Source organism: Hylobates moloch, unplaced genomic scaffold (assembly GCF_009828535.3).
Source record: "Hylobates moloch isolate HMO894 unplaced genomic scaffold, HMol_V3 SCAFFOLD_1, whole genome shotgun sequence".
Classification (NCBI taxonomy): Eukaryota; Metazoa; Chordata; class Mammalia; order Primates; family Hylobatidae; genus Hylobates; species Hylobates moloch.
The window spans coordinates 213,148,052-213,160,585 of NW_026652276.1; the positions used below are offsets into that span (position 1 = coordinate 213,148,052).

The 12,534-nt window shown below is 50.9% G+C and overlaps 1 protein-coding gene across 3 annotated transcripts in view; it reads right to left on the reverse strand.

Annotated features, from left to right (window-relative positions):
• PLXNA4 (plexin A4) overlaps window positions 1-12,534 on the reverse strand; it is a 527,428-nt gene that overhangs the window by 80,763 nt on the left and 434,131 nt on the right. For all 3 annotated transcript variants that reach the window (XM_058426822.1, XM_032761769.2, XM_058426826.1), the window contains exon 10: window positions 6,842-7,042. In XM_058426822.1, the coding sequence (XP_058282805.1) occupies window positions 6,842-7,042 (201 nt within the window). The remainder of the gene's footprint in view (window positions 1-6,841; window positions 7,043-12,534) is intronic.

Genomic DNA, 12,534 nt, shown 5'->3' on the forward strand with positions numbered 1-12,534 from the left:
GGGTCCTGCTCCCCTACCTGGCTAAGAGATAAGAGGTGGAGGGTGGAGAGAAGAGGGAGGTGCTGGCTTGAAGATGCTGGTGGAGGGGGCAGTCCCCAGGCATGATGCCCCTTAGTCTGCCTTCCCATAGCAGATCCCTCTCAGTCTCCAGAGAAAGAGGGTTAGCAGAGGGAACTTAGAGCCTACCCTGGGCAGCAATTTCCAACCCTTACCTGGTGATTTTCTCATTATTCCAGCCGACTCTGCTCGCCACAAGGGGCAGGATGGAGGAATGGAATTGAGACAGATTTTCTGCATAGGAGGGGCTGAGGCCTGGCAATTTGTTGAAAGAGGTTAGTCCAGAGGACCAGGTTTGAAGTCGTGTTTGCAGAACCTATGGGCTCTTTTAATTCAAATTTAATTTGAATTAAAAATTTGGAGGGCTGGGCTAGGGGGATGTTGATGGATATCACAGGAGGCCACTGAGGCTCCGTCCTCCAAATTGGCCATGGCACCTTCATGGACAGGGAGGGTGGCCACAGGACATGGGAAAATACATCTGGGAAGAATCTCAGAGGGCTACTGTCCACACCTCTGCCTCTGGGCAGGGACAGGTCTGCACCCTATTTGTAGGAGCTTCTAAAGGAGATGTTCTAATCTTTAATGCAGAAAATCGCCCTAAATTCCTGAGTTACTGAATGTGCTCCCATGAGAACAGACTGTGACTTGACGTTGCCCTCATACAGCAACCGCAGGAGGACATACCTCCAGCCACTCCTGGCTCTGCCCTAGCATCCAGAGTTCTAACTTCCTCCCTGGCAACGCGTGCCAGGGCCAGAGAGCCAAGTTCGGTGTTTGTCCCACAGTGGAGGAGTTTGCACTGCACCCCCCTCATTGAATCTCTCATTTGACCAATGGCACCTGGGCCAAGGCCAGGGTCCGAGCTCACAGAGTAAAGCAAAGGTTCCTAGCCCTGCAGAAACCACAGTGGAAACTTTGATCATCATAGAACTTAATCATCAACTCCCCAGAGGTTGTCTCTGCAGCTGGGTCAGGCTGGGTGGTCGTAAGTTGTCTTGAAAACCTCTTCCACTTTAGACCGGTGGTTCTTAGAGTGGTCTATGGACTCCTTCAGCAGAATCACCCAGGGGGCCTACTAAAATGCAGATTCCAGGGCCCATCCCAGATCTGCCGGACTGGAATCTCTAAAGATGAGCATTTTGAGAACTACTCTGTGATTCTGGTGCTGGTTAAAGTTAGAGAATCCCTGCAGTCTGTTAGAAGTAGGGAGGCAGATGACTGCCCCAGTGGAGGGAGAAGGGTATAAGAGAGGGATGCCCTCCCTCCTTGTGTGTATTTGTGTGTGTGTGTGTGTGTGTGTGTGTGTGTGACAGAGAGAGAGAGAGAGAGAGAAAGACAGAGAGAGATAGAGAGAGAACTTCCAGGCTTCCAGTTCCCTCCTCCAGCCATATTCAATTTCTTCCCATCCTTCCCATCTCTCTCCTTGAAAGTCCCAGTGGGGAAAGGTGATCTCAACAGGCTTCAAGCTGCTGCCTGGATGGGTCTGAGCAGGGCTGGCTGTTTCACCCCAAGCTGAGCACCATCTGATCACCTAGAGGCAGTGCTGGGGCAGGCTGAGCTCTGACCTGTAGGAGGGATGCTGACAGTGGCTATGTCAAGATGGGAGCCTGGCTTCTGCTTTCAGGCCTGGCTCTGGCCAAGACACAAAGTGGAAGCAGCAGGTGGTGACCAGGAGTATGTTAGTCAAAGATCAATAAATCCTCATGCCCCCTCTCAGGAAGGACCTCACATCCCAGAGAGAGGAAGGCAAAGAATCCTACATACATATGCATGTGAGCATCTGTGTACCCAAATGTGTTTACGTGCGTGCTGACTTGAGGAGACGTGAGCACACATCTCCATGTTATCTATATGTCCATAAATGCACACACACATAGATATACAGACACACCACACAGTTCCACAAAGTGGTTCTGCCAGTGACCAGCTGTGTGAAATGAGCAGATAATCCAAGTCTTAGTTTCCCCATTGGTAAAGTGGGAATTCAAAGCAGTTCACATCTCCTTGGATTGGTGTAAGGATTCAAGATCATGCACAGCATGCTCTGAGCATAGTATCTGTCATATAGTCTAAGCACTCAAATGTGATTGTGTATTTTAGTCTATGTGCATACAGTTGGGGATGCTATGCAAAACTATATTCATGTTGCCTATGTTTATGTTTGTGCAGAAAAATAACAGCAGCCATGCATTGAGTGTTCCTGTGCCAGACTCTTAATATGTATGGGGATGTATGCATATGAGAACACTTATGTGTTCTGGTATGTGTGTGTGTGTATGTGTGTGTGTGTGCATGTGTGCAAGCACGAATTTTCTCTTTGAAGAAATTGAAAATAAAAAAGACATTAGGATCACATGTGCTGGGCATTTCTTTCTCTTTCTCTCCCCCAATCCTGGGATCTAATGATTTATTAGAGAAATCGTTAACCCCATGTGCTCCCCCCCTCCAGCCCTGCTCTGTCTCTAGGGAAGTTTCCATTGTTCCTGGAGGCTGTCTCTCCTGTGGATGACCTGCAACGTGCCTGGGGAAGGGTAGAGGAAAGGGGTGGTCATGGCGGATGGAGTCTCTCTGCCTCTGCAGACAGCTGGGAGCCTGGACCGCGGGCTCCCATCCCCCAGGATCCCGCCATCTCCACTCCACTTAGCATTTATATAGCTCTCTGCAATCAGCGGGCAGTTAATCTGCACAAAGCTCAGAGCCCAGGGAGGACAGGCTCCAGGCTCCTGGAGGCCGGGAGGTTAAGTGTCTCAATCAAGGTCTGGCACACCATGCGGGGCTAATGGATGACTTTCCCCATTACCCTGGGAAAGTGTGAACCTCAGCTTCTACTTCTAAAGCAAAAATGAGACCTCGCTATAACTGAGACATTCTTTCCTCCAGCCAGTCCCTTGTCCCGAGAGCTGAGATATTTTGCCGGGAAGTTCTGCCATTTGGGCAAACAAATCTCAACAACCTAACGCTACACAAGAAGCTGGTATGTACACTGTGTCCATCTCTAGTCCAGAGGGCTCTGCTGACCCCTTTTCAGCCATGTCCCAAGAAAGTAGAAAGGGGACAAGTTCTCTTCCTATTGCTCCCCTATCCCTGTTTTGCACGTGGTAAATGAAGGTGCCAAGAGAAAACCAGAGGCCACCATGAGTCTGTGGAAGCTGGGCCTGTCCCCGGCCCTCATGACCAGCACTTCAGCCAGCCAGATGCCCTTTGCAGCCCCCCTCACTGGCATGATTGGCAGCCTCTGAGAGCTGGTGGCCACGCACTATTATTAGCAGCACTTGACATTTTCCTAGAGCCTTGATCTAAAGTAGGCCACGAATACCCACAGTAGCTTCCCCTCCACTGCTGCCTGTGAGTCCACCCTGTCCTCCTCCCACCAGCCCCTGGGGGCTGCAGCCATTGGCTCAAGGCCTGTCCCCGCATAATGGGGTTGGAAGTGGCTCCACCACCCCAGCCCAGTTTCACTCCCACACTGAATTTTCTTCTTTTTTCTCTGCTCTCCTTTGAGACCAATTTATCACCCACCTCCTTCTGCCATCACAAACTCATGGATTTCTTTGTTAGATCCCTTGTCCAAGGCTGTCTCCGATTGTTCACGGATTTAGGAAATGAAACAATTTCTTCTTCCGCACAATCCTCTTTGAGGCTGATCAGACTGTACTCCCAGGAATAACACCAAAGCTGGGGTAGAAAGTGCCCTTCGCTGCTGTTCTTTGCTCAGCCTTTGATTAGGGGATGTGTTATGAAACTGGATTCAAGTTCTGAATTTGTGCCTTACTTGCTGGGTGATCTGGAGATGGCCACTTGCCCTCTCTGGGCCTTGGAGACCTCATCTGTAACAGGATTAATTAGATACCCTCTCAGGTCTATTCTTGTCTGATGGTACCCTGTTTTCTGTAACTATGGTGGGGGAGGGTTGCCCCTGATCATGACCCCAAAGATATTTGATGGAAATTGCTTGATGGCAAGCAGCAACCTGACCCAGACCAGCATTTAAACTGGGATTCCACTGCCCCCCATGAAAAGAGAGGCTCCCGGGAAATGTCAGAGCTGAGCCCTCCTGAACCATGTGATTCCAGTGGGTCCTAGTAAGCAGAAGGGACTCCTCCTGCATTCTACTGTCTGAGGGGCACCCCTCCTGTTGCCTCAGTTTCTTTCTCAGACTTTAACATGGTAGAGAAATCACCTCTCCTACAACTAATGGTGTCAAAATTAAAAAGTCATGGAGGCAAAGTCAGCTGAGCTGCTTTGGAAGCAGTGACCTGGGGGCACCCAGACCTGGCCCATGGTGGATGGAGAGGCCGCAGCTCTGAACTCTAGAGGGCCAGAGTACAGCGGGAGCCCTCCTCAGGTCCTGAGTTGGGGGCAGGGCATGGGCCAGGAGCTTCAACATCAGGTTCTCTTCTTGGTGAAGGGAGCCGCAGCTTCCAGGCTTCCAGCTCCAATGCCAACAGGGGCTGGAAGTAGAACTCAACACTGTGTCCTGGGACATCAGGCTTCCAGATGTGAAATTCCCAGGGGAGGAGCTATGTCACTTGCTGATTTCTTGAGGTCCAAGGATTCAACATCTGACAAACAGATTGTGCGCACACTGGAGCTCAGCCGTTCCCTTCCTTTTCCCATGGGTGCCGACCAGGGTGCCAGCTCCATGTACCCCATTGGGACACCATGAAGGAGGAGACAGCACTCATCTGCCTGGCGCTGCTGAGACCCTGTTTGTGTTCTTGTTCCCAGGAGGCTCTGATTTCGCACCCACGTTCGGGGAGTTCCCTGTGATGGCTAAGGACTCATTTGATCAGGCAGCTCTCGGCCTGGGAAATGCTGAGGACATTTCAACACAATCTACTTCCAATTCTGCAGTCAATAGAATGGCAGAGGGTCCCAGCAAGCTTCTTGGAAGCTAAAGTTAGTCCCAAGGGCACAAGAGAACTTCTGACCAAGGGGTTTAGAAGACTAACTCATGCTGCTGTCTGGAGTATCTTTGTCTATTAACGGAGTCAACCAAAGGCCAGGCCATGGGGCCCAGTTTTATGACACTCATGTCCCTCTCTTGGGCACAGCCATCTGAGGCCCACAGGCTCTATCTACCCCCCTGACATCCCCAGATCCTTGGGGCAGCTTCTCTGAAGAAACAAGGCTATTTTCCCCACAGCTTCAGATCCTCACCAGCCTTCCGCAGAGTCAAATGTGAGGCCCAGATGGAGGTCTCTTTCTATAGGGAGGGTCTTGTTTTGGAGAGAATGACTTGAGCCAAACCCTTGGGGCTGATCTGCTTGAACTCAGAATTTATGGGGAAACAGGAGGTGTTTAATATCTCCTTTGCTCACAGGTTTAATCTGGAGTGCAGCAGAAATCTGAAAAATAGCTTGGCAGCCAAGGGAGGAGGGGGATGGGCACACAGGATGCCATGGGGACAACTTCTGGGGTTTCAGAGGTCATGAGAGCAGCGACCAGTTCTATCCCTGTAGTGCCGGGTGACCTAGGGCAAGTGTGTGGGCCTCTCTGAGCTCCAATTCCCCCTGGACTACTTCCTGCAGGAAGAGTAGGGTGTCCCACGAAATCCTTTGTCTGGGACTCTCCTGGTCGCACATCACATCTCCAAATACAGACACTGCACGTAAGTGCCCGGGAGCAACTAGAAGAATACATAGGAAGCAGTGTGACACAGGAGGGGTCCTCAAATCCAGGCCACCTCTGCCACTCACTAGTTGTGTGGCCTTGAGCAAGTCACTTACCTTCTGGCACATTTTGGGGTGCATTACCCCAAAGTGAATTAGAGCTCAGCTTCTGGGCCTACACTTGCACACACAGCCCCTTCTAAGGCCTATGTATCTAATTTGTACTTATTATATTTTGGTCTTAAAGAAGGTCTCCAAATGGTATGTCTCACCCCACAAACCTAGATCTGCCCCTGCTTCCAGGCCTTTACTTTCTCTTTTGTGCAGTGAAGAAAAACTTTAAAGTTCCTATGACTTGAAAATGTTCTGAATCTATGTGTCTAGTGTTTGTCTCTGAGCATCTGGGTACAAAGAAAGGAGCCCAGAAAGAGAGAGAGAGAGAGAGAGAGACCAGAGCAGTAGCTGGAAAGGCAACATGGCAGGTGCAAAAGGAAGTCAGGAAAGGTGATACACAGGTGGGGTTCACTGTGGGGTACCTAGGAATTAGGTAGACAGCTGTCGGCAGCCTGGGGGCTGCTGACGACTCATTGATAGGGCTTGGGCTTAATGTGGATTTGCTACACATTGGGCAGGGTTTGCGCTGATCTAAGCAGCACTCTCCTGGCCAGCTCCTTCCCGTTTGTTATTTCCTCCTGCCAATGCTTGGTCTGTCTCAGAAGCCTTCTCTGCTGAGAAACAGCCCCTATGTAGATGTGAAGGTGGTGGGATGTCTCTGGAGCTTGTCGAGAAGGCAGGGTGCAGGGCTTTCAGAGATTCTCAGGAAAGAGGATGGACATGAAGGTTCCTGGAGCCCAGCGTCTGCCCACAAACAGGGCTCACAGCTCCACGGCTGGTCCAATCTCCCTTCTAATCCTGTCTTGCACGGACAACCTTCATCACAAAACATTTACAACTAGGGCCAGGCCCTGGGTGACCTCAGAACCCAGCACGCTGCTGGGGCAGGTGTTGTGGGGCTGGGATGTGCCAGCAGGCATGGGGGAAGCAGGTGGGCAGTTTTGTGCGTGTTAAGGAAATGACTGCAGGGCTGAGCTGATTTGGCTCCTGGAAGACAACAGTGATGCGGGTGGACTGGGGCCTGGTTTGGCGGTGGGCAGGGTTGGGCGACTCACAGAGGTGTTCTGGCACTGTACGCTGGAGCTGTTGAAGCGCAGGGCGGGCACCCGCTGCTCACTGCCCTGGATGTTGAGGATGCATTCGTAGCCACGCTGCCCAGACTGGGGCTGGGGGAGGTTCTTGGCCTTCAGCGTGATAGGCTTGATCACCTCCACAGGCACCAGGATCTTGTCCACTCGCAGCAGCTGGGGGCAGTCCTGGGGACAGAGGGCATGGCTCAGGCTGGGCAGCCAGGAAACCAAACGAGCAAGGACCTCTGCAGACATAAGCCAGACGTTCCGTCTCCACCCTTCCATGGACACACCCACAGGTGACCCCCAAGGTGCTCGTGCCCTCCCAGTGGGCAATGCACTGAGGACAGAAATGAAACTGAGGAATCTGGGGTCCTAGTGTCATATCTTGAGGTGGTCCCCACCCTCGTTGGGTTCCATGAATACCTTCCCTATGCAATCCAGATTCTCTGACACTCCTGTAGCCTCCTCCTGGCACCCTTCTACCCTAGTAGAGACTGCCTCTGAGGGCTAGGCCTCCCCTCCCACTGGGGACTGATGATCTCTTTGCATGCTAAGTTCCAGGCTGTCAAGAATTGGGATGCATAGACCATGTGAGAAGCTCCGCAGAGAGGCAAAGCCCTGAGCCCTGCTCTGCCCCTGGAATGTGAGTCTTGACTGCCACAGGGAGGTTAGGAGGGCCTTTCCTACATGGGCTGAGTCTGATGTTTGAGAATGTTCTGGAATGGACCCTAGAGGCCTTATAAATCCAGAAGCTTCTGACCAAGCTCTAGGATGTCCTGGCCCCAAAGAAATGCCTCTCAGAGTAGAAACACTCTGAGCTCTTTCTAGATGCTAGCAATGGGCACACTTAGCCCTGGAGCCACAGGAGCCCAGATGGCCTTTGGGATGGAGACAGTGAATCACTGGGCCCCTTTTTCCTGGGGCTATCGGCTTTGTCCAGGGAGGGCTGGGGACATAAGGAGGTCAGAAGAAGGAGGGTGGGTGCTCTGCCCAGTTGAGTGGTAGGAGCTGGTATGTTGCTGTATTCTCAGGAGCTGGGTGGAAGACAGTCAGTATTCTAGCTCCTGCTGATGGATGTGGGCAGGCGTGAGGCCTTCCATAACACAAGCATGGCCTGGGCATCCCCTGTGCCAGGCAGGTCCCACCATCCCCCAGATTCCTCTATCTGTGGCACTGTCTGGGACATGCCAAGACAGATGGCTCCTGGGCAGGTTGATCATCAAAAAGCATGACGCACATGTTCTTTCTGATGGTGCTTTGTCATGGGCTCACCAGCAACTCTCAGCAGAGGCTTCTCTCCCCGCACCTTAACACTTGTCCTCAGCAGAGTAAGGCAGAAAGGAAGCCACTGGGAAATGGTGGAAGGGAGGGGTTCTAGGCAGTTAGGCAACTGGCAGCTGTCCCTCCCAGGTCCCAGAGCAAACATGAGCCAAATATCTCCCTGTGCCATTGTGAGCTATACCATAACAAGACTTAGGCTCAGAGGGAGAAGGCTTGAGCTAGCTCTGGTACCCCTGAGCTGCTGATGAGCTCTGGAACTCTGAGCACATCACAGCCCATTTGAAACTCAATTTCTTTATCTATCAGTTGAGTGGGACTCCAAGGCCCTGTCGATCTTAACCCATTATGATTCCATGATTTGGAGTGGTTGTTCCCTCTATCCTTTCTGATCATCCAACAAGAAAAGAGGAGGGAAAGAGAGGCAGGGGAAATGGAAGCAAGAAAGGGAGAGAGAAAGTTATAAGGGAAGCTAGGAGACAGAGAGGAAGCTGGAAGAGCAAGACCATGGTCCACAGATGGACCGGCAGTGGAGCCTTGCTTCATGGGAGTGCCCCAGGCCCATTAAACTAATCCCTCCTCCCACAACCCTACAGGCTGCTCACACCTTTATCCTGAAGGGCAGCTGAAAGAGGAGCCGCAGATCCAGAAATTCCACTCCTGGGTTTACATGCCCAGAGGAACTGAAAACAGGGACTCAGAAATCTGCACACCCATGTTCACAACAGCATCATTCACAACAGCCAAAAGGTAGAAGCAACCCAGGTGCTCACTGAGGAATGAATGGGTAAACAAAATGTGGCCTACTGATACAATGGAATATTACTCAGCCTTAAAAAGGGAGGAAACTCTGCTATAACATGGATGAACCTTGGGGACATTATGCTCAGTGAAATGAGCCAGCCACAAAATGGCAAATACTGCAGAGTTCCACTTGTAGGAGGTCCCTTGAACAGTCACATTCATATAGACAGAAAGTAGAATGGTGATTTCTAAGGGGAGGCAGGATGAGTAGTTGTTTGACGGGAACAGAGCCTCAGCTGGGGATGGTGGTGACAGCTGTACAACAATGTGAAATGTACTTAACGCCATTGAACTGTATCCTTAAAACCGGTTCAGATGGTAAATGTTATGATATGTGTATTTTGCCACAATTATAAAACAATGAAGAGGAGCAGCAGGGAGGCGGGCCAGCAGGAAGAGAACAGGGGCCTTGGTCTTGGCCTCCACCTTGCATGTGGTCTGAGGCTCTACAGCGTGTGGGTCTCTGGAGACGCCAGGTAGCCACTTGGGGAGAGTCTTAGCAGCTCCATCCTGTGCCCCCACCATAGCCGCTGCTCTAGCAAGGTGGGAATGTGGCACACAGAGGAAAGAAGCGATTTGTGAAAATGATGGAGCTCAGAACTGAAGCGAGAGGAGAGTGATGTTGGCAGCTCGAGGAGAACAGATCCTTGAGAGTGGGGTTGCTGTGAGTTCAGGCTCCACTCAACTCCACCCTCCCTCTGCCTGAGCCCTGGGCAGCTTCCCCTCCCCTGAAGCAGGAAGGAGCCTGACTCTCCCTCCTGCCACAGTCCGTGGAGGGAATCAGATCTGGTCGTATTGGGAGTGAGAGCTGGGAGGCCCTGGAATCTCTTCCCTCCACCTCCCACATCCACATGTTGCCACTGAGAAATGAGGCGCTGATGGTACAGGAATCTCAGAATCCTCTGACTACCCTCATGGACCCCATCTATTTTGTGAAGGAGAAACTGAGGCAAGGAGAGGAGAAAGAAGGGCTCAGTATCAACAGATGAGCTGGTAGCTGAAGAACTCAGATGCCAACTGCCTGAGTTGCCAAGTTTCTGCCCTTCATGAAACAGGAGAGTTCCCAGCAGTGGGCAGGACCACCTCAGGATGGGCTGGTCAGTCAACAAGGGTCCCCCTGAAGTCCAGGGGACTTGGAGCTGTGAAACCCTCCGGAGCTAGGCTGGAACCCTGCCTGGGGGCTGGACTGTTCTTGTCCAGGACATGGGCAGCAGCAAAACCTGTCTCCCACGTCCCCTGTAAGATTCTTAGTGAGGCTTGTGATGAGTTCTCTAATGAGTCCTGATTATCAGTGGCCCCATAAAGGCCTAGTTTGCATATAAAAAGGTTGGCAGCTCTGAGAGTAAGTTCATTAATAATAATTGGAGAGGCCCAGGGCTGGGCTGGGCACATTTTCCTCTAGTGGCGCTGCTGATTGACCCCAGTGTCCCTCCTAATTGAAATGTAAAATGGCAATTTCTCCCTAGGCAACAAGGCATGAAGGGACCACTTCCACCACCCTGCCCCTTCCTCCCACCCCAGCATCCCAGATCCTGACCTGCCTCACGCTGAGATTCCAGATACAAAATTACCTACAGATCTGACACTCCAGGGCAACTTCAGATAAACTTCCATGTTCCTCCAGGACGTGAGCCCGAGGCCCTGTTTCATGGCCCAGGGACTCAGGGCACCCAGACCTTTATCTTCTTCACCTTGAAGCCTCCTCACCCAGCAGGAGTCTGGCTGGGAATCCTGTAACTGTGAGAGCAAGTCTATCTCCCCTCTCCCCGGCTAGTTTCAGTGTCTTGAACAAGTGCTCTCAACATTGCTTGGCTTAACCATGAATAGGGATTGAAAATTCCTCTCCCAAATGACCATTATGGGGATTCCATAAACTAACACATATAAAGCATCTGGCCCAGAGTGAGTGGACATTCAGCAAATGTTTGTCCTTTCCTCCCAACCCAGGTTGCGTCTTGTCCCTCATCTGCTCCCTTTTCCCACCTCATTTCCAAAAGACCCATCTCCCTTGCTCCTGCCTCCATGTAATTTTCTGCAAATACCCCAGCAGTTCCCACCCAGCTTATTTCACTCCTCTGGGCTTCACATCTTAGGATAAATCTGCCTAACTTAAATAGCTCCAAGTGTCCCAAACACAACGGAGACTGGCGGGGAGGTCCCAGTTCTGGCCACTGCTCCCCGAACAGCAGCCTCCACTTCTGGGAAGTGACACTGTAAAGTTGCATGTTCCATGTGCTATGAGACAGGAGATCTGCCAGCCATTTGGCCTTGGGCAAGCCCCTCAAACCCTCTGGGTCTCTTTACCCATAAAATGAAGAGGTTGGTTTGGATTCGATGAATTGTGCAGTCCCTGGAATATTGTGACATCAGAAATATACATTGGGTCTTTTCCTCTGGCTGCTGGCACGGTGCTTCTAAAACCTTTGGAGTTTTCTGAATGATTGGGGGAAAAGGAGCATCTTTTGTTATTCACAGTAAGCCCTTTTCCACCGTACTTGAGTTTATGCTCATGAGGTGACTCCTGGAGGATGGGGGTATGTTGCCAGAGGATCCACACATGTAATTAGAGGGTGGCACTTCAGCCCTTTCCTCTGGGGAAGGGAGAGGGGCTGGTGATTGAGTTCAACCATCAGTGGGCAATGGTTTAATCAATCATGCCTACGTAAAGCAGCTCCATCAACACCCTAAGTGAAGGGGCTTGGAGAGCTTCTCTGGTGGTGAACAGGTGGCGATGCTGAGAGGGTGGTGCCCAGAGAGGAAAAGGAAGTTCTGTGCCCCTTCCCATACCTTGCTGTAGGCACTGCCGCATCTGGCTGTTTATCTGTATCCTTTGCAACACCCTTTTAAAGAAACTAGTAAACGTAAGTAAATGTTTCCCTGAGTTTTGTGACCTGTTATAACAAATTATCCAATCTGAGGAGGGGATTGTGGGAGCCCCTGACTTATAACTGGTGGGTCAGAACTGCAGGTGACAACCTCAGATTTGCAATTGGCATCTGAAGTGGAGACAGTCTTGTGGGACTCAGCCCTTTAACTTGTGAGATCTAATGCTCACTCTGGGCAGGTAGTGTCAGAAATGAATTGAGTTCTAGGCTACCCAAGTGGTTTCTGCAGAGGACTGGAGAATTGCTTGGTGTAGAAAAAAGCCCCACGCATTTGCTGTTGTGTTAAGTATAGAGAAGAACAGTTTGTTTTCCTTTTAGTCCCAGTTCTATTAATAACCCAGTTGATAATCTGGGATATATAATTGTATGATCTTTTTGAAGCTCAGTTTTCCCACCTCTAAAATGGGGATAATAATACCTGCAAAACTAGCTCAAAATGTGGCGTTCAATAAACCAGTGAATGAATACTGAAGGCATGGGGGAGGTGGGCCTCCGAGGGGTGGCTCTTCACCTATCAGCAGGGACATGTTTTAATATTTTAATAATTGGTATGTTGCAACCTGGTATGGTTGTCCAATTGAGTAACTGGCTCTGTTAGGCAGCATGGGATACTGCTGTGATTCTAATTAACATGGTTAACTTGGTACAAGCATTCAATTCAGTGTCCATTCCACTACCTCCATCCCCTTCCACATATTTTCCATGTGC